This window comes from Pelophylax lessonae (genome assembly GCF_965119305.1).
Source record: "Pelophylax lessonae genome assembly, chromosome: 2".
NCBI lineage: Eukaryota > Metazoa > Chordata > Amphibia > Anura > Ranidae > Pelophylax > Pelophylax lessonae.
This window is the reverse complement of record NC_138769.1, coordinates 457,582,684-457,607,701: the sequence shown is the minus strand read 5'-3', so window position 1 is coordinate 457,607,701 and position 25,018 is coordinate 457,582,684. Positions and strand designations below refer to the sequence as shown.

The 25,018-nt window shown below is 41.5% G+C and overlaps 1 protein-coding gene across 1 annotated transcript in view; it reads right to left on the bottom strand.

Annotated features, from left to right (window-relative positions):
• The window catches only part of GABRA5 (gamma-aminobutyric acid type A receptor subunit alpha5), a 405,793-nt gene that overhangs the window by 46,758 nt on the left and 334,017 nt on the right, over nucleotides 1-25,018 (bottom strand). Inside the window, exon 9 of the mRNA XM_082244514.1 lies at nucleotides 7,535-7,746. Coding sequence (XP_082100640.1) covers nucleotides 7,535-7,746 — 212 coding nt within the window. The remainder of the gene's footprint in view (nucleotides 1-7,534; nucleotides 7,747-25,018) is intronic.

Sequence of the window (25,018 nt, the reverse complement as noted above, 5' to 3'; positions counted from 1 at the left end):
ACGCTGATTACTCCCCATACTTCCCTTCCTATTTAAGCAAATGAATCATCTCCTGCAGCAATGGGATAATTACCCCCTGTCTCTCCTGGGAAGGATCAATGTTCTTAAGATGTTGATACTTCCAAAACTTCTGTACTTTTTTCAAACTCTTCCCGTCAATGTCCCAATGATGCAGCTTAAACACCTTCAGAGATCCTTTTTTAAATTTATTTGGCAAAATAAGCCTCACCGCTTTGCAAGCTCTATAGTATTTGCCCCCTGATCCTGAGGAGGGCTGGGTGCCCCAAATTATCATTAAATACTACTATGCCACACACCTCAGAGCAGTTACCTCTTGGTCATCTCACATTGTGTCCAGTAGATGGTCAGAGATAGAACTACAGTATCTCACAAAAGTGAGTACATCCCTCACAGTTTTGTAAATATTTTATTATATCTTTTCATGTGACAACACTGAAGAAATTACAGTTTGCTACAAAGTAAAGTAGTGAGTGTACAGCTTGTATAACAGTGTAAATTTTCTGTCCCCTCAAAAAACTCAACACACAGCCATTAATGTCTAAACCGCTGGCAACAAAAGTGAGTACACCAAACAAATAATGATGCAATGCACCTATCTCCTGCACTCTGAGATGTGACCTTCTGATCAGCTTGAGCCACACGCATGCAGCTACCAGAGACTGTACACTTGGCTTCTCCTGACAGCCTTGAAGCCCCTTCAAGACCAGGGTAGTCTGGGACTACTACGGTAGGAAGAGGCTAAGCCTCGAAACGCATAAGCCATTTCAAGCCTTTGAGGATGGTATATCTTCTGTTTCTGACATTGACGGGAACTCAGTATTGTGATATGCATTTACTAAGAACTCGTTTGTGAGTATTTTTTTAGTCCTTTATTTAAAAAAGCTTTTTTTGGAGGATAATGCGCTAGACCGGTGTGCCCTTGTGTTTGTCTTTTGATTGCAAAAGTGAGTACACCCATAAGTGTAAATGTCCAAATTGGGCCCAATTAGCCATTTTCCCTCCCCAGTGTCATGTGACTCGTTAGTGTTACAAGGTCTCATGTGTGAATGGGGAGAAGGTGTGTTAAATTTGGTCTTATCGCTCTCACTCTCTCATACTGGTCACTGGAAGTTCAACATGGCACCTCATGGCAAAGAACTCTCTGAGGATCTGAAAAAAGAATTGTTGCTCAACATAAAGATGGCCTAGGCTATACGAAGATTGACAAGACCCTGAAACTGAGCTGCAGCACGGTGGCCAAGACCATACATTAACAGGACAGGTTCCACTCAGAACAGGCCTTGCCATGGTCGACCAAAGAAGTTGAGTGCACGTGCTCAGCGTCAAATCCAGAGGTTTTCTTTGGGAAATAGACATATGAGTGCTGCCAGCATTGCTGCAGAGATTAAAGGGGTGGGGGGTCAACTTATCAGTGCTTAGACCATACGCCGCACACTGCATCAAATTGGACTGCATGGCTGTCATCCCAGAAGGAAGCCTCTTCTAAAGATGATGCACAAGAATGCCCGCAAACAGTTGGCTAAAAACAAGCAGACTAAGGACATGGATTACTGGAACCATGTCCTGTTGTCTGATGATGAGACCAAAATAAACTTATTTGGTTCAGATGGTGTCAAGCGTGTGTGGCGGCAACCAGGTGAGGAGTACAAGGACAAGTGTGTCTTGCCTTCAGTCAAAGCATGGTGGTGGGAGTGTCATGGCCTGGGGCGGCATGAGTGCTGCTGGCACTGGGAAGCTACAGTTCATTGAGGGAACAATGAATGCTAAGATGTACTGTGACATACTGAAGCAGAGCAGGATCCCCTCCCTTCAAAGACTGGGCAACAGGGCAGTATTCCAACATAATAATGACCCAAACACATCTCCAAGACGACCATTGCCTTGATAAGAAGCTGAGCGTAAAGGTGGTGGACTGGCCAAGCAAGTTTCCAGACCTAAACCCTATTGATCACCTGTGGGCATCCTCAAAGGTGGAGGAGCGCAAGGTCTATAACATCTACCAGCTTCATAATGTCATCATGGAGGAATGGTAGAGGACTCCAGTGGTAACCTGTGAAGCTCTGGTGAACTCCATGCCCCAGAGGGTTAAGGCAGTGTTGGAAAAAAATGGTGGCAACACAAAATGTTGATACTTTGGGCCCAATCTGGACATATTCACTTAGGGGTGTACTCACTTTTGTTGCCAGTGGTTTAGACATTAATGGCTGTGTGTTGAGTTATTTTGAGGGAACAGCAAATGTACACTGTTATACAAGCTGTACACTCACTACTTTACATTGTAGCAAAGTGTAATTTCTTCAGTGTTGTCACATGAAAAGATATAATACAATTTTTACAAAAATGTGAGGGGTGTACTCACTTTTGTGAGATATTGTAAGTATTACCTGCCCTGTGCATCCCTGTGCTATGCTTTGGTCAGATTTGAGTTAATCATTGACGCAACTGAGAAGCTTATGCCTGGGTCCAATGTTATTTACTCTCTCTGAATGGAAGAAACGTTCTCCCAAGTTTTCTCACTGCACATATTCACTTCCAACAGTCACAAGACTAAAAAATGAGTTACCACAATCATCAAAGACTCTGTTTCCTTTCAACTTATGGACACCAAAATGGATTTTTAAGGGCGATATGTCATACTAGTTGCCAAGATTACATAGTTACATAGTAGGTGAGGTTGAATAAAGACAATAGTCCATCCAGTTCAACCTGTGTAGGTGTGTGTGGCTGTAATCATCTCACATAGCCCTTAATGTCCTGATGCTTGAGATGTACGTCTAAGAGTCTTTTGAAAGCCACCATACTACCCGCAGAAACCACCTCTTGTGGTAGAGAATTCCACAATCCTGTAGCCCTAACAGTAAAGAACCCCCCACGTTGCCTGAGGTTAAAACGCTTCTCCTCTAATCGCGCGCAGAGCGCATTATCCTGACGTCCGGTCCCGCCATCATTTGCTTATAGGGTGGGAAGTGGTTAAAGTGAAACATTAAAAATTCCTTTAAATATCGTGCCTGGGGGGTCCCCTTCATCTGCCTGTAAAGTGGCGCATCTGTACAATATATGGAGCTTGCTGCAGTAATACTGACATTTCTAAAGGAAAAAATGTTGTTTAAACTTGCTCAGGACTGTAATGTATTGCCGACTTCCGGCAATGCAGATAAAAAACAAATGAAAAAAAAAACAAAAAACGTGTAGCCCCTTTGGGTCTGGTAGAGATTTTAAGGGGAACTCCACACCAAAATTTAAAAAGAAACAGCATAGGGTCCCCCTCAAAATCCATACTAGATTCTTATCTGAGCATGCAACTTGGCAGGTCCTGGCAGCATGAACCATACCAGGCCATGTGCCCTCAGCTCCGACAATGGCCTTATTAGGACTAAATCTAGACCTATACCCACTAACTTACAGAACTTTTGTAGCCAATATCTTAATAGCCACAAGACTCACCATTGCTAAATTATGGAAATCCACTTTAGCTCCTAACCTGTGTGATGTCATTCTGAGACTTTATTCTCAGGCTCACTATGAACTAATGTTGGTCCACAAAAATTATTCTACAGCTAAATTTATTAAAGTCTGGCAAGCTTGGACCTCTCATCCCAGAGCTTCAAACTATTTGAAAGATTCTAGAAACTATTAAATCTGCTGTTTTGCAATTCTTCCAAGATTTTGTGATTAGTTCAGTAACTTCCATCCATTCCTTCTTCTCCCCTTTTCTACTTTATTAAATAACATTCCCTTGTTTACAGCAAGTTCCCTTTGGGGTAAACAGGGATTATATTAAGGATTATAGTTTATTAAAGCTGATACTTGAAACATACTTATTGCATATTAGGAAACCCAATATATGTTATATTATGACGCTATGTTATACTTTTGATAACTTAATAAAAATCTTTAAAGTTGAAAAAAAAAAAAAAATCTCCCTAGTAAATCTGCAAAAAAATTCCACAGAACAGCAACTCTCAAACCCAAAATATTTGCCTCAAACACATTGAAGTGCTGAGCCCGAACCTCAATTACATAATTTGCAATCAGGAAGAAATCCTTATGTATGATCAGCCTAAAACCTGTGTATAGTTGAAGAACTTTAGCGAAGTATGTCACTGCACATTTGCTTAAGGCAAGGAGCTCAGATTTAAAAAAAAAAAACTACATATGACTTTTTACAGATAAATAAATGAATATCTTGGGGGAAACGGTCTGTTATGTTGGTCCTTCAGGAAAACAAAATGTCTTATGTATGATTACATCATACCAAATAACAATAAACCCTGTCTCAAGACAAGTAATGTAACTCGGTGGATATTAAAGCTATTAAAGACTAAAACATAAAGGCAAGGGAGAGCAAGGGTTTAAGGTCAGATTTCAAGCTGAGGTTCAAATGTGACCTTTAGAACGCCATGACTACCCTGCAGAGCGCAGCTATAGAAAGATTTGACCTGTTGACAGAATGACATTTTTGACAACAGTAAATTCTGAGATTGTGCTCTAAGAATGTCGTCTCTTAATATTTTAAAGTGCCCCTATATAAAATCTCTATTTGTGACATTATTTGTGTATGTTTAATTTCTTCATAGTATTCGGTCTTATTTATTTCCTTTTTTTTTAACAATTTCCTATTTTGCTGTGCTATTTGGTCCAATTCACAGAAGCGAGAAAAGGTGACCTAAAAGGAGGATTAGGAATGCTATTGGAGGATGAGAATCATTGACATCTTTTCCAGGTGGGCTGCAATCTTTGTTGCTAACCCCACTACCCCTGCATTGGTGGTTGGCGGCAGTGCTAGTAACCTTCACCCCACATTGCCAGATTGCACAACTCTGCATTGCTCTTTCCCTGGGAACATTAGGCTGCAACTATTCTTCTACTGTTGGGCAGAGATCACTCCACCTGACAGTACTAGCTTCATGTCAGTGCTGGGTGTGGAAAAACAAAGTGCCTGATTCATGGTGAACCACACAATAGAAGTCAACATGCTGTTTCTTGAGCACCTGGGGTATAGCTAGTGGAAGTTAGTCACATTCAACTGGACTTAGTCTGTAATGTTGAAGATATTTTCAGTTTATCTAATACATTTCTATAGTTCTAATGAGCATCAGGATTATATCCTAGAGTTTAGATCCATCCACACAGTTAGCACAGTCACCTTAACCACTTGCCTACTGGTCACTTTTACCCCCTTCCTGCCTGGGCCAATTTTCAGCTTTCAGTGCTGTCACACTTTAAATGACAATTGTACGATCATGCAACACTGTGCCCAAACAATATGTTTATATATATATTTTTTAGACATATATAGAGCTTCTTTTGGTGGTATTAAGTCCTCGCTGCTTTTTTTTTTTTTTTGCTAAACAAACGAAAAAAGACCAGAATAAAAACCGTTTTTCTTATTTTTTTGTTATTAAATGTTGTAAATAAGTCATTTTTCTTCCTCACTGATGTACACTGATGAAACTGCACTAATGGGCAGTAATAAAATTGATTGAAAATGCGCAACAAATTAGCAGTAAGATTGGGCGCAAGAATACTTGAAAAAGTGCCACATCCTAATTAAGGTATACGAAAAATTGGTGAAGGAAATATGGACTTTATAGGCACTGGTATCTTCTTTTATAAAAACATTTTATTGATTAACATTTAAAACCAGAAAAGTTCCCCAGGTTGAGGAAATAACAGAAACAAAGACATAAAAATATTGCCTTAACAAATGTGTAAAGCATAGGCAATAATGATCATGGTGATGATACAAAAATATATTACATATCACATAGTAATGAATAACAGAGAGTGTATACGTCACATCCTGTAGGTCTCATAGAGGATAACATAACCGTTGCTTGTATCGTCCCTGAGTTCCACTCGTGCGACACTAGAGTTAAGGACGATTCATGTAACCAGATTGCCCTACATGTTTCGCTTGAGTGATCAAGCTTCCTCTGGAGCTACTGGTACATATCATTGTATATGAAACCACGTATAGGTTCAAAACAGGCCCAGGCCAGTAAGTAAAAACGGTAAATGAAACAAATTATAATGGGGGAACTTGTTAGAATGTATTGCCAAAAGATACCAGAAGGACCAGGAGTAGATAAATATGTCTTTAAGGACTTAAGGAATTGCCAAAAGTGGCACTATAGCCATATATGAAGGAATAGACGAGCCAAAAGAGGTCACGCTGGTACAGGGAAATATATCTGGGGCCGGAAGAGGAATCAAGACTGGATCATTCCAACAAAGTTTCCCCCACATGGGGAGAACCACCAATGGGCAGTAATAGGCTGCACTGATAGGCAGCACTTATGGGCAGTGATGGGTGGCACTGATGGGCACTGATAGGAGGCAATGATAGGTATCACTGATGGTCACTGATTGGCAGCACTGGTGAGCACTGATTGGCAGAACTTCTGGGCACTGTTGGGGCTGCACTCAAAATCAGAGCACTAATGATCAGTGCCCTGATTATCAGTGTAGATGTCCCCTGTGTGGATTTTTTGGTTTTCGGCTCTCCTCTCCTCAAGTGCTGTCAAATCCTGTGTACACTGTGATCACAGCTGATCACATAGTAAAGAGCCGCTGTAATTGTTCTTTACCACTATCTGTGATCAGCTGTGTCCCAAGAACACACCTATCACAGACGTCTGCGCGCTGCAGGGGGCACACAAGAAGCACAATCATGGGAGGACGTCATATGACGCCATCCCGGCAATGGTGTCAACAGTACATAAATTAGTCAATGACAAATAAATAGTAATAGTGCTAAAAGGGGGTTGTGTGTGAACTGGGTATGCAAAATGGGACCATGACATGAAGTGCTCAGTGCAATATCAGGAAAAACATATCCTTATGCAGAACAACCAATAAAATAGGTGCCAAATTAATAATATTTTGTTGATTATGACGAATAAAAATAAATAAATAGTGTCCATAAACAATCAGTGGGGTGATATGAAATCTTGCACCTATTTTATTAGTTGTTCTGCATAAGGATATGTTTTTCCTGATATTGCACTGAGCACTTTATGTCCCGGTCCCATTTTGCATACCCAGTGCACACTCTCCACTTTTAGCACTATTACTATTTGTTTGTCATTGACTAATTAATGTACGGTTGACACCATTCTACATTCTGATATTTTTTACAGTGCACTATTTTAATTAGCACGTATTGTTATAACAGCACAGTTTGTCATCAGCACTGATTCTCATATATGTATTTATCTCCAGTTTCTGTTTACTTCACTTTGACTGATCTATTGTCTCACTTCACAGTGGGTGGAATTTGCAGTATATATTGCGATTAGTGCTGGTTTTGTATTTTATTGCATTTTTTTTGTATTCTTATGTGCTCATGATTTAGTAGTAGCACCTCATTACACTTTTTTCATATTTAAGTTTCTAAACTTAAATTGAAGGCAGCCCTACACCATATAGTAGTTATTCCAAGGGAGGTGCAGTACTCCTTACACCATTATACAATACTGTACATGATAGCACACTTTGTTGTAATCAGTACCTTTATCTTTGCTGCTTCAAGAGCCTTTTTTCCATCCCAGGCCCAACTTCTCTTGGTAAAGTAGTTCACTGTTGCAAATTCAATGAGTGCAGAAAACACAAAAGCATAACATACAGCTATAAACCAATCCATTGCTGTAGCATAGGCAACTTTTGGTAGTGAGTTCCGTGCACTGATACTTAGAGTCGTCATAGTTAGCACTGTTGTGACACCTGTGAATAAAAAAGACACATTGGACTGATAAAACATCTATATATTAAGTACACATTGTAATAAATCAAGAGCCAAAAAAAAAAAAAAACTTTCTTTTGTAGAAAATTTAGAAATGACAGTTGCTGTGTGTCCTATATTAGTTAAAATGTCCCCTTTTTCATTAAAATCCTATTGTCCTATGTCTTCACAAATCCCTAAACAATTAAAGAGCAGTGGAATACTTTTAAGGTTTGTTTGTGATAATATATTATACTAATGTATAACATAATTTCCAATAAGGTGAACCTGTAAAAAAGCTATGAACATGACCTATGTACAGTGGGTATAGAAAAGAATCACTCCATTTCAAAATATTCACATTTTGTTGCTTTGCAGCCTAAAATGAAGACAGACAGTTTTTGTTTTATCCAGCTGTATTTACTTAGGGCAACTTATAACATCCAAGTGAAAGATAAAACTCCATTATTTCATAAAAAATCAAAAACAAAATCATTGAGTTGGAAAAAGTATCCTCCTCTTGTGTTAGTATTTTGTTGAATGACCTTTTGTTCCAATTACAATCTTAGTGGGTTCGGAAATGTCTCTAGTAACTCTGCAGATCTAGACTTTGCAATATGTGCCCACTCTTCATTGCAGAACTGCTCAAGTTCAATTAGATTTAACACAGCTTGGTGACAGCTTGTGGACTGCAGTCTTTAAGTCATTCCACAGATTTTCAATGGGGTTTATGTCTGGGCTCTTATTAGGCCATGCAAGGACATTCACCTTTTACTCTTTCAACCCCTGTGTGGTCATTTTTGCTGTGTGCTTTAGGTCATTGTCATGTTGCAAGGTAAACCTTCTTCCTTTTGACAACTTTCTGGCAGAGGGCAGCAGATTTTCCTCAAGAATTTGATGGCATTTTGCCCCATCCATTTTTTCTTCTATCCTGACAACTGTTCAAGTCCCTGCTGCAGAGAAATACCCCATAACAGGATTTTACCACCTCCATGCTTTACTGCAGGAATTGGGGTGATCTGAGGTGTGAAGGTGCAGAAATTGGGACTGATCTGAGGTGTGAAGGTGCAGGAATTGGGGTGATCTGAGGTGTGAAGGTGCAGGAATTGGGGTGATCTGAGGTGTGAAGGTGCAGGAATTGGGGTGATCTGAGGTGTGAAGGTGCAGGAATTGGGGTGATCTGAGGTGAGAAAGTGCAGGAATTGGGGCTGATCTGATGTGTGAAGGTGCAAAGCTAACTTGATTTCTTACTATTATTCAAGCGGTTTACAGCAGTTACTTTATATGAAGTTGAGTTGTTTTTTATGTGGCACTCCCAATTTCTTTGAAAACATTTTTCGGCACACTGTGCCCACAAAGGTTGTCTACCCCTTGATTAGAGTAGATTGGAGGAAGGTAATGTGGCATGTGGCTGTCCGCTGTGTTGTTTTTCTTCTCTCTCTGCCATACATGTACTTGACATGTGCAGTGCAGCCTACAGGTGTATAGGAGGCAGCAAGGGTTAACCCTCAAAGGCTACAAATAACAGAGAAGCACTGGTATTAAATGTAAAGGCTGCAATAAATAAAGCACCCCTATCCCCAGTATGAATAAATAAAAAAACATAAAAAACTTTGTCCCCCTTTTTTTTTTCCTCCAAAAAAAAAAAAAGATTAAATTTCCAATCACAGCCAGTGCAGCTTGGCATTGGAGCTCACCCCCTTTTAATTGCAGCAGCACAACCTGCTTGTAGATCCAAGTCAAAAGTGTGAAGGTGCAGGAATTGGGGTGATCTGAGGTGTGAAGGTGCAGGAATTGGGGTGATCTGAGGTGTGAAGGTGCAGGAATTGGGACTGATATGAGGTGTGATAGTGCAGGAATTGGGGTGATCTGAGGTGTGAAAGTGCAGGAATTGGGGTGATCTGAGGTGTGAAGGTGCAGGAATTGGGGTGATCTGAGGTGTGATAGAGCAGGAATTGGGGTGATCTGAGGTGTGAAGGTGCAGGAATTGGGGTGGTCTGATGTGTGAAGGTGCAGGAATTGGGGTGATCAGAGGTGTGAAGGTGCAGGAATTGGGGTGATCTGAGGTGTGAAGGTGCAGGAATTGGGGTGATCTGAGGTGTGAAGGTGCAGGAATTGGGGTGATCTGAGGTGTGAAGGTGCAGGAATTGTGGTGATCTGAGGAGTGAAGGTGCAGGAATTGAGGCTGATCTGAGGTGTGAAGGTGCAGGAATTGGGGTGATCAGAGGTGTGAAGGTGCAGGAATTGGGGCTGATCTGAGGTGTGAAGATGCAGGAATTGGGGTGATCTGATGTGTGAAGGTGCAGGAATTGGGGCTGATCTGAGGTGTGAAGGTGCAGGAATTGGGGTGATCTGAGGTATGAAGGTGCAGGAATTGGGGCTGATCTGAGGTGTGAAGATGCAGGAATTGGTGTGATCTGATGTGTGAAAGTGCAGGAATTGGGGCTGATCTGAGGTGTGAAGGTGCAGGAATCGGGGTGATCTGAGGTGTTAAGGTGCAGGAATTGGGGTGATCTGAGGTGTGAAGGTGCAGGAATTGGGGTGATCTGAGGTGTGAAGGTGCAGGAATTTGAGTGATCTGAGGTGTGAAGGTGCAGGAATTGGGGTAATCTGAGGTGTGAAGGTGCAGGAATTGGGGTGATCTGAGGTGTGAAGGTGCAGGAATTGGGGTGATCTGAGGTGTGAAGGTGCAGGAATTGGTGTGATCTGAGGTGTGATAGTGCAGGAATTGGGGTGATCTGAGTTGTGAAGGTACAGGAATTGGGGTGATCTGAGGTGTGAAGGTGCAGGAATTGGGGTGATCTGAGGTGTGAAGGTGCAGGAATTGGGGTGATCTGAGGTGTGAAGGTGCAGGAATTGGGGTGATCTGAGGTGTGAAGGTGCAGAAATTGGGACTGATCTGAGGTGTGAAGGTGCAGGAATTGGGGTGATCTGAGGTGTGAAGATGCAGGAATTGGGGTGATCTGAGGTGTGAAGGTGCAGGAATTGGGGTGATCTGAGGTGTGAAGGTACAGGAATTGGGGCTGATCTGAGGTGTGAAGGTGCAGGAATTGGGGTGATCTGAGGTGTGAAGGTGCAGAAATTGGGACTGATCTGAGGTGTGAAGGTGCAGGAATTGGGGTGATCTGAGGTGTGAAGGTGCAGGAATTGGGGTGATCTGAGGTGTGAAGGTGCAGGAATTGGGGTGATCTGAGGTGTGAAGGTGCAGGAATTGGGGTGATCTGAGGTGAGAAAGTGCAGGAATTGGGGCTGATCTGATGTGTGAAGGTGCAAAGCTAACTTGATTTCTTACTATTATTCAAGCGGTTTACAGCAGTTACTTTATATGAAGTTGAGTTGTTTTTTATGTGGCACTCCCAATTTCTTTGAAAACATTTTTCGGCACACTGTGCCCACAAAGGTTGTCTACCCCTTGATTAGAGTAACCCTCATCTTGTGCTGCTTCATACTATTTTTAGGACTCAACCATCAAAACAGGATTTAAAGTAAGACAAAAAAAAAACAAAAAAAAAAAAACAGCATCATATGACAGCTCTGATCTAAATTGGACCCAATCTATCAGATTAATCTAAAAAAGGTACCGTAATCGAATCCACACATCCTGGAACATTAAATTCTGTCATCAACCATCCCGACGAACGCCACGCCCCAGTCATGCCCCCATCACGCCCCCCCCCCCCCTCCTGGGCTGCTCAGTCCAAAATGCCCGGGCCTATTTTTTGTCCCAGTCCGGGCCTGGTACAGGGCCTGTGGATGTGGGTGGCTTACTGGCACCGGGCTGCTGTGGGTGGGTGTATGGCTGTGATACACTCCCGCGAGACTAGTCCCGACTCCAGATGAGGCTGTCCACGGTGAGGGAGGCGGCCTGAGAAGTCAGAATGACGTCACAAAAATATCGGCAATATTGGCCAGTTTCAGGGCCGATACTGATATATCGGGGAAAGTGCATATCGGCCGCCGATATATCGGCCTTGGCGATAATCGGTCTATCCCTAATTTGGATAGTGGGCGCTATTGGATTTCCGCCAGAAATAGTGTTTGGTATTGAGAACAAATCATTAAATTTTAGTCTCATCTGCCCATAACACCTTTTTCCATGTGACCTCAGAATTTTCAAGGTGCATTATAGCAAAGCTCAGTTATGACTGCATGTGGCCTTTCTGAAGGAATGGATTTTTTCTTGAAACCCTCCCATACAAGCCATATTTGTGGAAAGTTTGTGATTATGTTGTCACACAATGACCACTCTGTCATAAATTTCTGCAATTGCTTCAGAGTTGCTGTAGGCCTCTTGGCAGCCTCTCTGACCAGTTTCCTCCTGGCTCTTTCATCTAGTTTGGAGCAACGTCCTGATCCAAGGAGACTCTGTGTTGTACCAAATACCTTCCACTTTTTAATAATAGACCTTACTTTGCTTCTAGGCATTGATAAAGCCACACTTTATCCTGGAGATCTTTTGACAGTGCCTTGCCACCCATAGTTAATAGTTTTCTCCTATTGCACTACCAGGGACTGAAGTGCCCCAGGAAAGCTCTCTTTTCATGCGGCTATAATCAAAATAACCACAGCTGATCACAGTCAGGGATTGGCAAGGTGTCCGTACTCAGACACTGATGTCCATGAGCGGTCCTTGCAGGGTCCGCGGCGGCGCAGTCAGTTAGTCACAGCCAGGTTGCCTAGCTTCTGTGGACCTGCGCCAGTGTGCTGAGCACGCTCCTCCTTTAGGACCAACACACTTCCCTGTCAGGCGGAGTGATCTCGACCTGACAGGAGCTTCCTAGTCCTGGCGGGCGTGACTAAATTCAGAGGCTGACCCGGGAGGCGCGATGGGAGAGGAGTGCTGGCGGCACTGCGGGCAGCAAGGAACCAGTGTACAAGCCAGTAGAGCAATAACTAAGGGGCTGGGGCCTGGGCTGGTAGTGGCAAATATAATTTCCTATTCTATGTTGTTTTAGCCTGTCAGCTCATTGTGAACTGGCTGAAGTAGTTTAACTCAGTGCAGCCCCATAAGTGCCAATCAGTGCCCATCAATGCTGCCTATTAGTGCTCATTAGTGCCCATCAATGCCACCTATTAGTGTTCATCGAGTCCATTAATGCTGCCTATCAGTGCTTATCAGTGCTGCCTATCAGTGCCCATAAGTGCTGTCTATTAGTGCCTATCAATGCCACTTATCAGTGCTTCCTTAGCAGTGCCACATATTAGTGCTGCCTATCAGTGCCCATCAGTGCTGCCTATTAGTGTCCATCAATGCTCCCTATTAGTGCCCAGCAAAGCCACATATCAGTGCCACCTCATCTGTGCCACCTATCAGTGCCAATCAATGCTGCCTATCAGTGCCCATTGGTACTGCCCACTGATGCCACCTATCAGTGTCGCCCATCACTGCCACCTATCAGTGCCCATCAATGCCATAGATCCCCCTTTAGAACAGGGTCCCCAAAGATCACCCTTCAGAGAAGGGCCTTAACCCGAGCAAAGTTTGATGGTTTTAATTTGAAATGTACCTTGGTCTTCTTCATTAAGGTCTGTACTTTGGAAAATGTCCATCACAGCCTTGGTCCGTGCCAGTCCCTGATCACAGTTGAAAGTCAAACAGCTTTGTGTGCCATTTAAGGTGATTAGCTACGCTTGATTGAGTTTACAAGTAATTTTAAGGAGGGAGTTGATCATTTTTCCAGCTCAGTTTTTTGTTTTTGGATTTTTTTTTTCTAACATGTTGGACCCCTTACTGAGTCAAACCTATAGCTCTGCAATCTGAGAAAATGCATACTCCTTGCTGATTGTAAAGCACTGGCTCTGAATCAACTGGGGATTGTTGGACTTCTGTAGAGAGACCACTGCTTCAACACAGAGAGCAAAGATCCTATTTTGCAGCATGCTAGCAGGACACAGGCTTTTCTACTTAGGCTGTGAATGCTTTTTAATGCAAAACAAAGAGTAAGACTTCGCATTTCACTTGTTTTGACACACCTAGAATTTATTGAGCTAATATAAAACTGAAATTTCAGTTAGGCTTCAAGTGGAATGTTTCACTAAATTACATTAACACACAAGTTTCACTGTAGAAAAGTTGATTTAAAATGTAATAATCAGAGAAAATACATTTTTTAAATACACTTTAATATAATTTGAAATATGTAAGCCTCCCTCGTTACAGAATGGTTATTACTAATGGGATGATTTTTCTCTCTAAGTCTACTAAATACATTTTTACTTCAAACAATGAATGGAAGTTTGAGGCAAGCACAGATCAATAAAAGCAAGTGATAAATTTGCCCATAGGATACTACCTAAACTGAGTACAGTGTCTTATACTGTATATAGCAAGAAAATGCCATTCCTCTGAAATATTCTTTATTAAAACTTTAAAGATGGCGCATCTACGCATCTACGCTTACACTTTTTAGCCCAGAAGGGTCTTAGTCATAGCTATCTCCTTGTGAGGCAAGATTGCTTTAAATTCCCAGAACCACTCACATGGTAGGAGTGAGCATATAGCATAAAGAGCATTTTAAAAGCATTGCATTACTAAATAACATATCAAACATTAAAGTGTTACTAAACCCAGGACCCTGCATTGACAATGTCTGATCTCCCACAGCACACAGATTATTGAAATTCAATTAATTTAGTAAATATAAACTGCTAAATACCTTTTCTCATCAGCAGTATAAAGCAGTCTTGTGACTTCTATCAGTGTCTGGCTGAGCACTGGTTAAAGCTTGTAGCAGAAGTTTTCATTCTCCTCTGACTGTCCTATAAGGCTGCATCACCCCTGACTTTATGTCCGGTCAGTGCTAATTGGCCCTGTGCTGATCACATGCACCCTCCCTAAAAAAGAAAAACTCTCTAGCAAAACACAAAACTGAGCATGTGCATAGTGCCATCTAGGGCTGGGTGCTATTGGCATATGGATTGGGGACAGTAAAAGAAGGGGAGGATCAGAGAAGGTAGGATCAAACAGCTTTTTTACACAATGCAGAGGATTAACCCCTTAGGTTCCACCGTGAATATAACAAGCATGCTTTACGGCATTTACAGTACAGACTGATTTTACTGTTGTGGGTTTAGTAACACTTTAACTCCCTTAGTGGTTCATCGAGTCTTCCTCATTTTGTTTTTCTAATTATGCGTGTTTTTGTATTTTTTATTTTTTTATTTTCATTGGTTTCCCTGTGTTGTTGATCTTGGCTTCATATTGAAAAAAATGCCCTTCTGAACCTTATTTAAAGATTTCAATTATGTCTCTCCTTTCCCTTCTTCCTCCTCCAGACTGTACATTTTAAGTTCCTGATGTCTCTCCTGATATGTTTTATCCTCCAAACCTTTCACCATTTTTGTTACCCCTCTCTGGACCCGTTCCAGCTTATGGATATCTTTTTAAATGTGAAGTCTCAAGAACCGAACATAGTATTTTAAATGAGGTCTAACTAAAGATCTGTATAGGTGAAATTAGGACCTCCTTCCTCCTGCTGGTGACCTCTCTAATGATGCACCTTAGAACTGTATTTGCTCATTTTACAGTCATCTGAAATAAGTATTTCCAAATCTTTTCCCTCTGTGGTGCTGGCTAACACTTTACCCCCAATACTATATTATATCAAGGGATTCTTTTTCCCTAGGTACATTATTTTATAACTAGAAACATTGAACTGCAGTTTCCACTGCCTTGACCAATCTTCCAAGCAATGCCAAATCATGTTCCATGTTACAGACACCTCCAGGGATATCAACCATATTACACACCTTTGTGTCATCAGGAAAAAAAGACATACCTTACACAACAACCTAAATGTTGCAGATTAAACAGAACAGGATCTAGTACAGAGCCCTTCACAACTTCAAAATTCTTCCTTGCAGTGGGGTTGTGCCTATATTGCAAGGATTAACTGCTTGTTTATGTCTAGGGGGGCTCGGAAAAGAAAACCTATTTAGCCTATCCTCCAATCCTCTGCACTGCTAGACCAGTCTTCATAGTGTCTTCTCCCCTACACTCAAGTAGTCTAAGGTCCTGACATCATCAAGACCATGCAGAGTCTATAGCCCTGCATTAGACATGAGGCCATTGAGGGACAGTCCACCGCTAGAGCACAGGGGAGCGCAGTCTGTCGGAGGAGTGGAGAATCAGTTAAGTAAATGTCCTTTTAGTCTCCCTGAGACCTAAACAAGAAGTTATTCCTTGCAATTAGGGCAGGTGCTTCCACTAGGCAAACTAGGCAGCCGCCTAGGGCGCATTGCCATCTAGGGGCGCAGCCACGGTCAGCACTCACTCTCCGTCATGAATGATCCTTGTGAGCTGAGGAAAGGGGCGACAGTGAGGGAGGAAGAAGGGACAGAGGAAGATGCCAGGTGTCTGGGGCAGTGGCAGAACTACCAGGCCCTGGCTTTCCACCATTGTTGGGGGAGCCCCAAGGGGCAGGAAAGGAGCCCACCGGAGTGCTAACTGCATAATGATCCTCTTCGTCTGGAGCTGAGCGGCCTAATCCCTGGGCAGGAAGTGAATCTCTAATCTGAGCTGGTGGGCAGCCGTTCATTTCCCTGGGTCGGTATTAAGCAGGGAGTGGAGAAGAGCTGAACCTGAGCCGGAGCTCGGCACTGGAGGGCGGCACATTTACTGGAGCAGAAGTGACGAGGCAACGGAATGGTCTGAGGATGTTGGTGATGAAAGAGGTGCGGAGCTCTCTGACTGCTGCTTCTCAGAACAGGGAATTAGGGTCCCTGGGTGTGACACGGAGTATCCCTGGTGTGAAAGAGAATTGCGGTCACCAGGTATGCCATGGGGAATCGGAGTATGCCATGGGTGATTGAGGTACCCAGGTGTGACATGGAGGAACATCAGGGTCCCCAGGTGTGACATGGAGGAACATCAGGGTCCCCAGGTGTGACATGGAAAAACATCAGGGTCTCCGGGTATGACATGGATAAACATCAGGGACCCCTGATGTGACATAGAGGAACACTGGGATTCAGCATTACATGGAGGAACCATCAGATCAGGGTCACTGGATATGACATAGAGCAGTTTTTAACCCCTTCCCTTTTTATATTTATTTTTGGGGGGGGCGCAATAGCTGATCTTGCCTAGGGCGTAAAACAGTCTAGCACCGGCCCTGCTTGCAATGTGGGTGAAGTCCCACTGCATGGGAGAATTTTCATTTTTTGCAACATTTTTTAAGACTAATGAAAAAAGCAGCACGAACATTGGAACACAAATAAGAGATACAAAAGTGCTACTATTTAAAATAAAAAAGGAAAACAAACTGCTATTTAGCATGCAGACTCACAACATTACATCTGTAGAGTAACATTTTACATCTTCTTATTTACAAACTAAAAGCCTTTTATGTATAACAAAAAGAGTTTGCAACTCTCATGCACAGAAAATCTACATTAATGTCCAAGCACAATAAATCTGAGCCGTTTTAACAAAAACAAATTTATAGAAATATTTCAGTGGTAATATATACAAATCGTGTGAGCTTCGTCTTGCAGCATTGTTCAAGTACTGTCTGCATTAATTCTGTATATTTTATATGTAGCCTCAAATTCCTCCAGTACTGTATGGCAATTACACTAGGCCACTGCGAAAATATATTGAACTGGGCCACAGAAATGTGCCTCATTTATCATCTGTCTTTGGATCTGTTCTGTGTCACCCCACAATCACTAATTAAATTCAGGCTTACACTTGCAAGGATACTCAGAAAGAAGATGTCTGAATGTAATTGGTGGTTGTGTGGCAACACAGAATTATTATTACCTAGGACAAATGATGAATGAAGTTGGCTTAAAACACCTTTGGCATATTTGCCTGAAGTGGGCTGACTACTCAATACTGGCTTCTGGTTTATTTGTAGATACAAGCAGCAAAAAATAAAAGTAAAAAATGGCAGTGCTACAATCGCTAATAAAGACTGTGCTTGTTTAATGGAAAAAAATGGCAGTGCTACCTTAATTTTGAAAACACAGGGCCATAAAAGCTTAATTTGTGCACTCAATCAATTTCAACCATTCCTATTATTACAAGTGTGGCTTCCTTGTAATGAAAAATGTGCTTTGTTAAAGACTGATACAAAATTTTAATTTGCTACTAACGCCATTTAGTAAGCATGTACTATTAAAGTCATTGTATTGTAATCAGAAACTCTCCAAAAAAATTGTATTACCCTTCTTTACAAACTTTGGTTTTGATATTAGGGTTTACAGGAGACAGGCTGCATATGCTCAGTTTGGTGTGTATTGCTACATATTTTTTTTTCTTGGTACAGTGTATGTGATCAGCACAGGGCCAATCAGCACTGTCCAGACAGAGGGTCAGGACTCCTGCACCCTGATAGGACAATCGTGGGAGAAAGAAAACTCCTCTTACCACCTTTAACCAGACACTGACAGAAGTCACAAGACTGCTCTACCTTCTGATGAAAAAAGGTATTTAGCAGTTTATATGTACAAAAATAATTGCATTTCCTTGTTCTGTGTACTGTGGGATACCAGATATAGTGAATGCAGGGTCCTGGGTTTAGTAACACTTTAAAGAATAATTCCAGGAATTAATATTTTATACATAGTTACATTGGTCCAGCTTGCGCCAATGTAACTATGTGTATACCATACCTGGCAGATGCCCCTGTGTCAGGGTGCCAGGAAACCAGACCACACGGGGATGCAGGTAAAATAAAACAGTTTATTGAAGCAAACAACAATAAATGCACAGCAAGAGTGAGGAAGTGGGAGCAGGAAAAAGCCAGGGACAAGTCCAGAAACGAATAGTCTGCCAATGCCGGGTCGTCTGCCGATGCCGGGTTGAGAGCCAGGAGAGTCATCAGCCAAGCCAAGTCATACACGGAGGAACATGAAGAACAGACGACTGCTAGCAGAGATGCACCTTGGAGCACAAACACAAGGGCAAGGACTGCAACTCATCAGGAGATATAGTCAGGTGTGCAGCATCATCACTGAGCGACGCCCAGGCAGCAGGCAAGTGATGATGCAATCAGAGTCTATAAGAGGCGGCAGTTTGCACATGTCCAATGTGGCTGCCAACAGGAGGGTAAAGTAAGACCCTGACACCCTGAAAACTTGATATTACTGAAGTAGACACCAATACAAACATCTACCCTGCTAACAGGAGGTTAGCCTCTCAGCACAAGCACCATTTAGAGCTGCTTTGCATTTTCTAAATTAATGCAAAGTGTTCTTAGATTTGACATGGTGTAAAGACAGAGCGGTGATGTCCGCCTTGGATCTGGAAACTAGTGGAGATTTCTGGAATATCAGTATTTTTCTCTTTCTCAAAAGTTAGACATCGGGGGTCTGTTTAGATCAATGATATTTTACCAAAGTTCCCCAACAGGGCTCCTTAAAAAACTGTAAAAAAAAAAAAATAAAAGTAAAAATAATATTGTAAAAAAAATAATTAAAAAAATACAATTATAAAAAATAAAAAAATATTAATAAAAATAAAAAACTACTGACACCATCCACTGCCCTACTGATAACGTCTACTTCTCTACTGACACCGTCCTCTGCCCTATTGACTAACACAATCCACTGCCTTACTGACACCAATCTATGCTCTACAGGCACGCCCACTGCTCCACTGACACCATCCACTGCCCTAGTGACACCGTCCACTTCCTTACTGATACCATTCTCTGCCCTTATGACACCTCCCTTTGCCCTACTGACACTGTCCACTGCTCAACTGACTGATGCTGTTCACCTTTAGGGTAGTGTAAGTTTATATTATTTTGTGACACAATTTTTCCTAAAGTTTTCCTTGTTGTCTAGTTAGGTCTGGCTGGTTAATTTCTAATAATAAGGGTGTCAAACCCTGGTGATCTTTGATCTCTTTCATGTTGTTCAGGTAGATCTTCACCTCTCAAAGGTTGCCTACCTCTGCCCTAGACTGTCTCCTGATTTGGACTACATGCATTTCCTCCTCTCCTTTCCTCTCCTCTCCTTGTCTCCATTACATAAGGAAGAATAGTTTGGTAGTTTGCAGAAGATACCAGGTAAGCTGATAACATTGCTTGAGATTTCAGTTCAGTGCACAGAACATTACAAGGACACTGGATTTTTATAAGGCTCAAAAGGTATTTTTCTGTGTTTGAAGAAAATGTACTTAGCCTGAAAAAAAATATAAATGATTGCAGTCACCAAAGCTAAAGGTTAATACGCTGCAATATATTCCATTTTTTTCACTGAATATGCACACACAAGTGCTACTGAATAGCTAGAATCATACTACATTTTTTTGTTTTTAGCATTATTTACCTAAAACATATATAATAATGCATGATAGCTCTCTCAATTAAAAGTGTAAATACATTTATGGGCAGATATATCCAAGAAGGAATATTTTTCTGCTTCTAAAAAAAAAAAAATGCTAATTGAATGTAAGACTATACGGTAAGGCATTTGATTAAGCCTATAGACATTTTACATTGATTTTGAACAAACATGTACTGCTGCATAGGTGTAATTAATCCTATATTTTTTTTTTTTTTTTTTTAGCATAATTACATTACCATATGATAGCTCTCTTACATGTATTACTTAAAAACAGCATGGTAGAAGCTGGTTTTCTATGTTAAGGGAGGCATGCAATCCTAGATTCCATACCCCTTTTCTAAAAGATGTCATTTAAAATCAGGCATACGGTCAGAAGCATGTACTGTATATCCAAGGTCAAATATCCTACCGTTGCTTTGAAAACCTTTGGTTTTATATGGAAGGTTATGTAGAAATATGCATTTGAACAAGCCTGTGAACATTTATATACTGAATGTCAAGCTACACAAGCACTTTGCTAAACTGCTGTAATGCAAAACTAAAGGACCATAAATAATTATATACAATGCTGTCTGTGCTTTTACATCCTTCAAGATGGTTAAGCTTTCTCCATGTTATTGCTTGGCAATGTGAAGCAGGCTATGTAGCATTTATTTAGCCAGGTCATCGAGTACACTGCTACAGTGGCTTTTATCGAATAGATTTTAAAGAGGCAGTAAACTCCCATACATGACTTTTACCTATTGGTAAGCCCATATTAAGGCTTACCTATAGGTACAGTAAATATCTCCTAATCGTGCATCGTTTAGGAGATATTTACTTTTAATGCAGCCAGTGAGGTCACCAGCGCATGCGCTCTGAAAGAACAGCATACTGTGCCATTACTTCAGAGTCCTGTGCCATGAACGGAGGCTCCCGCACGCATGCCCGGGAGTGAAGTCATCGCGGCTCTGGCTACTCACACAGCCAGGGTCCGTGAACCTGGAAGAAACACCAGGTGAAGATGGAAGCGCCTTCAGCGGTGACAACGCATCACTGGAGGGCTTAATTTTAAGGTAAGTTTCACATAATGTGCTAGTTTGCAGTACATACTAGCACATTTTGGCATTGCCTTGCGAGATTAAATAATTTAAAAAAAGCTAGCAGTTTACTACCAAATGGAATAAACCAAACATAATTATAATAGCAAGTGCAACATTTATAAGTAGAAAGGTTCCTGGTCTGCAAAAATGTTCTGAAGGTTTTAGTGAATGCATATAATTAGACATTGAAAAAGATTGTTTTAATGAACAGCTCATGGCAAAAATCTGTGAATCTGTGAACTGGTAGCAATATCCAATATACATAATAACTGGGCAAACAGTAAAAAAAATTCCACTTCATTTAACTCAAAGTTGATGTTTACCCAAAATGTTTTTTCTTTTTTTTGGATAGAGTTGGGAATGGTTATAATTTCTGGCAACTTTTGTATTGCAATTAGAGTTACCTTTAGAAAGAGTTTTGCTCAATTCCTGACCTGTTGGCAGGTTCCACTTGGCACAGGAAGTTGAGAAAAATTAACATAGACAGAAAGGAAAAAATAAACCCCTTTTTATTAGAGCAAAGAAATTTTAGAACCTCTGGCATGTCTTCTTTTTTTGCTGTTTGTGACTATGAGTGGGGGTTCTCTTAATTTCTTCTTCCAAATATCAAAAAAAACAATATAAATTCGACAGAGGATCTAGCCCTTCCCTATTTTATCCAAACCAAATGTACACAAACAGTATAGTTATGATAAAGAGTATAGCACTGTGCTATTTCAATGACTATATTACCAATTTAAAGTGTATGTCCAGGCAAAATAAAGAAACACAAATTCCATACATCTCTGCAATACATGCATATCTCGCCATTTTTTTATTCCTTTAAAAAAGCTTCAAATTTTAAAAATGATATGGTGATCCTGCCAGAAAACGTATGAGCCTAACTTCCTATGGTGAGTTGACATGCTGCCTCATTCTGCTACACTGAAATCTTAAGTGTCATCAGACTTGCATGAGTTCCCCTTTGCTGGACTATAGAACTCCACCTATCTCCAGCCCCCTCTAATCCTCTCCACATGCATACCATTTTTTTCCAGCAAAACAGTACTACTGGCTCTTGGGGGATGTAGTTCTGGGGGTGTGTCAACATTAATAGGAACTGGCACCCTGCTAATTTAGCCACCCAGAAAAAATGAAATAATAATTCAACTGTGGTGATGATGTCATAGGTAGAAATAAAAGCTCTTACAAGAACAAGGTAAAAGAAAAAATAAACACTGAACGTGCTGCTGATTGGCATAGGGAGATTTGGGGGAAAATTTGAGTAATGCCTAAACAACTCCTTTAACCTGCATAGGGACCTGGATGTTAATGGGGTTGTAAATTCAAAATGTTTTTTATATTTTAATGCATTCTATGCATTCAGAAAAAAAAGCCTTATGTGTGTAGTAGCCCCTGTCAGCCCCCCTATTACTTACCTTAGCCCCCTCTCTATCCAGTGATGTGCATGAGTGCCTCAGTGGTCCAGGACTCTCTCTCCTGATTGGCTGAGACACAGCAGTTGCACCATTGGCTCCCGTTGCAGTCAATCAAACTCAGTTAGCCAAACAGGAGAGAGAGGGGGCAGGACTGAATGGCAGCTCCGTGTCTGAATAGATACACAGAGATGCAGCTCGGCTCTGGTGCCCCCACTGCAAGCTGCTTGCTATGGGGGCACTCAACAGGAGGGAGGGGCCAGGAACTCCAGCCTGGGACCTGAGAAGAGGAGGATCTGGGCTGCTCTGTGAAAATCCACTGCACAGAGGAGGTAAGTATAACATGTTTGTTATTTTAGTAGGAAAAAAAAACAGACTTTACAATCACTTTAAGGCAGAACCAAACTTTCTAGTACTTTACTACCAAGCAAGCTGCCATATTAGCCTCTATTTGATCTGCAGTTGCCATGGTGCTGCACATGTAAACATGCTATGATGTAATCAGCTATGACACCAGCCATTTGATGGATTGACAGTTTGGTGTAAAGAGAATTTGGTGCCACCCAAGCTTCTCACCTCTTAGAGCTCAGAGCTTTGCAGAATAATGGGTGGGATGAAGCTTCCAACGCTGAATTCATGTTTAGTGGTGACCAACAACTGCTGGTTGTACAGCTGTGCACAGCCCTTAAGGTATGGGTGCTGACTATTGTGCAGGCTTCCACCCTCCCCAAAAGCCTATATGGCTTCAAGTGAGTACTCATTATGTGTACACGTTTGCTTATAAAGACTGTGAAAGACACACTTTGTAATGTAGGAGCGCTGAACCTTATGAAGATGCGTTATAATGTAATGGGTGGCTTTGCAGTCCTAGAGGCTGTTCACCCCCAGATAAGTCTTGAAAGGATGGGAGCAACACACCAGCTTGTATGATCCAGTAACCACTTTAGGACTGGCCAATACTTTTTTTTTTTTTTTTTGTAATCTAGCATCAGCTAGGCATTAAAAAATTCTCTAAAAATCATGGTTGTTCCTCTCCAGAGTATGAACCGACCAATTCTGACACTTTTTGTTTACATTTAAAAATCTGTATTTATTAGTTCTACTCGCCTCTTGTAATATTAATCCAGCAGTTATTTAGCCAATAAAATTGTTTTTACAAAAAAAGGGAATCAGCCGCTGAAAAAAACAATACCAGAATGATTCCTGATGTAAATGTACATAAGCAGATCCTTAAGTAGTTAAAAGATTGTATTTGGCAACAGCCAACATGATTTGGGGGCCCAGCACTCCACCTTAATCAGGGATAAAAATGAGACAATAGAAAAACTATAAACATTCCTTAAAATATTTTAAAATGTCTATATGTATGTACAGTATCTCACAAAAATGAGTACACCCCTCATATTTTTTTAAATATTTTAATATACCTTTTCATGTGACAACACTGAAGAAATTACACTTTGCTACAATGTAAAGTAGTGAGCGTACAGCTTGTATAACAGTGTAAATTTGTTGTCCCCTCAAAATAACTCAACACACAGCCAATAATGTCGAAACTGCTGGCAACAAAAGTGAGTACACCTGTGACAGGAGTCACTTTGGGCATGGGGGTTGTGGACCCCAAATTCCTTTAAAGAGGTTGGGAGGCACTATGTCCAGCCTTGTGTGGCTTTCTTATGTTTAAGTCACCCTGCATATTTTATGGATGCAGGGTGACCAGGAGGGTGGTGAACACTGACACTATGGTTTGGACTACTACAAATGGGACAGTCATATTCATTACCAGTATCTCTCAGGAAATATGGAGATCCATCTTATTCCTATACACTGTAAGGCACAGGAAGCAAAACTCCTAATTTGGGCGTCCAGGAAATGAGAGAGACACCGTGTCTGCAAATTCAATGTGTATTAGCTGCAGAGAGAGGGGGGGATTGTTTCCAGCAACCCCCTCCTAAAGAATGTCCACTGATTAAGTGCTTTTGTCTAAAATAGGACAGTCTGGAGGGTCAGAAACTATTGATAAGTATGTTAATGAGCTCACCTGGCTGTAATTACACAGTCATTGTTCATGTGGTATTCTCAAGGTATATATAAGTGTTGTGTTTCTTTCAATAAAGGAGAAGAGAGTTACTCTTGATCGAACCTCACTACAGAGCCTTGTCTCGTACTTGGGGGGGGAATTATTGATGTGCTTCATGTATGACGGATTGGAGTGGTCGATAGCTGTCCGGGTGTTCGGGAGTGGATTATCCTAGACGACTGTAACCCCTTTCATACTTTGGGGTGTCGTAACAATTGGTGGCAAGCGGCGTGATCGTTCCCACAGCCAGAAGGACAGCTACAGGAGACACCATTCCGTGGATTTACAAGTTGGGGGCAACGCATGTCTCAGTACAGCAACCCTTAAAGCAACAGGATGGAACCAGCAGTGGAGTACAGATATTCTCTGAAAGAATATGACCGTATGGTGTGGTTACAGC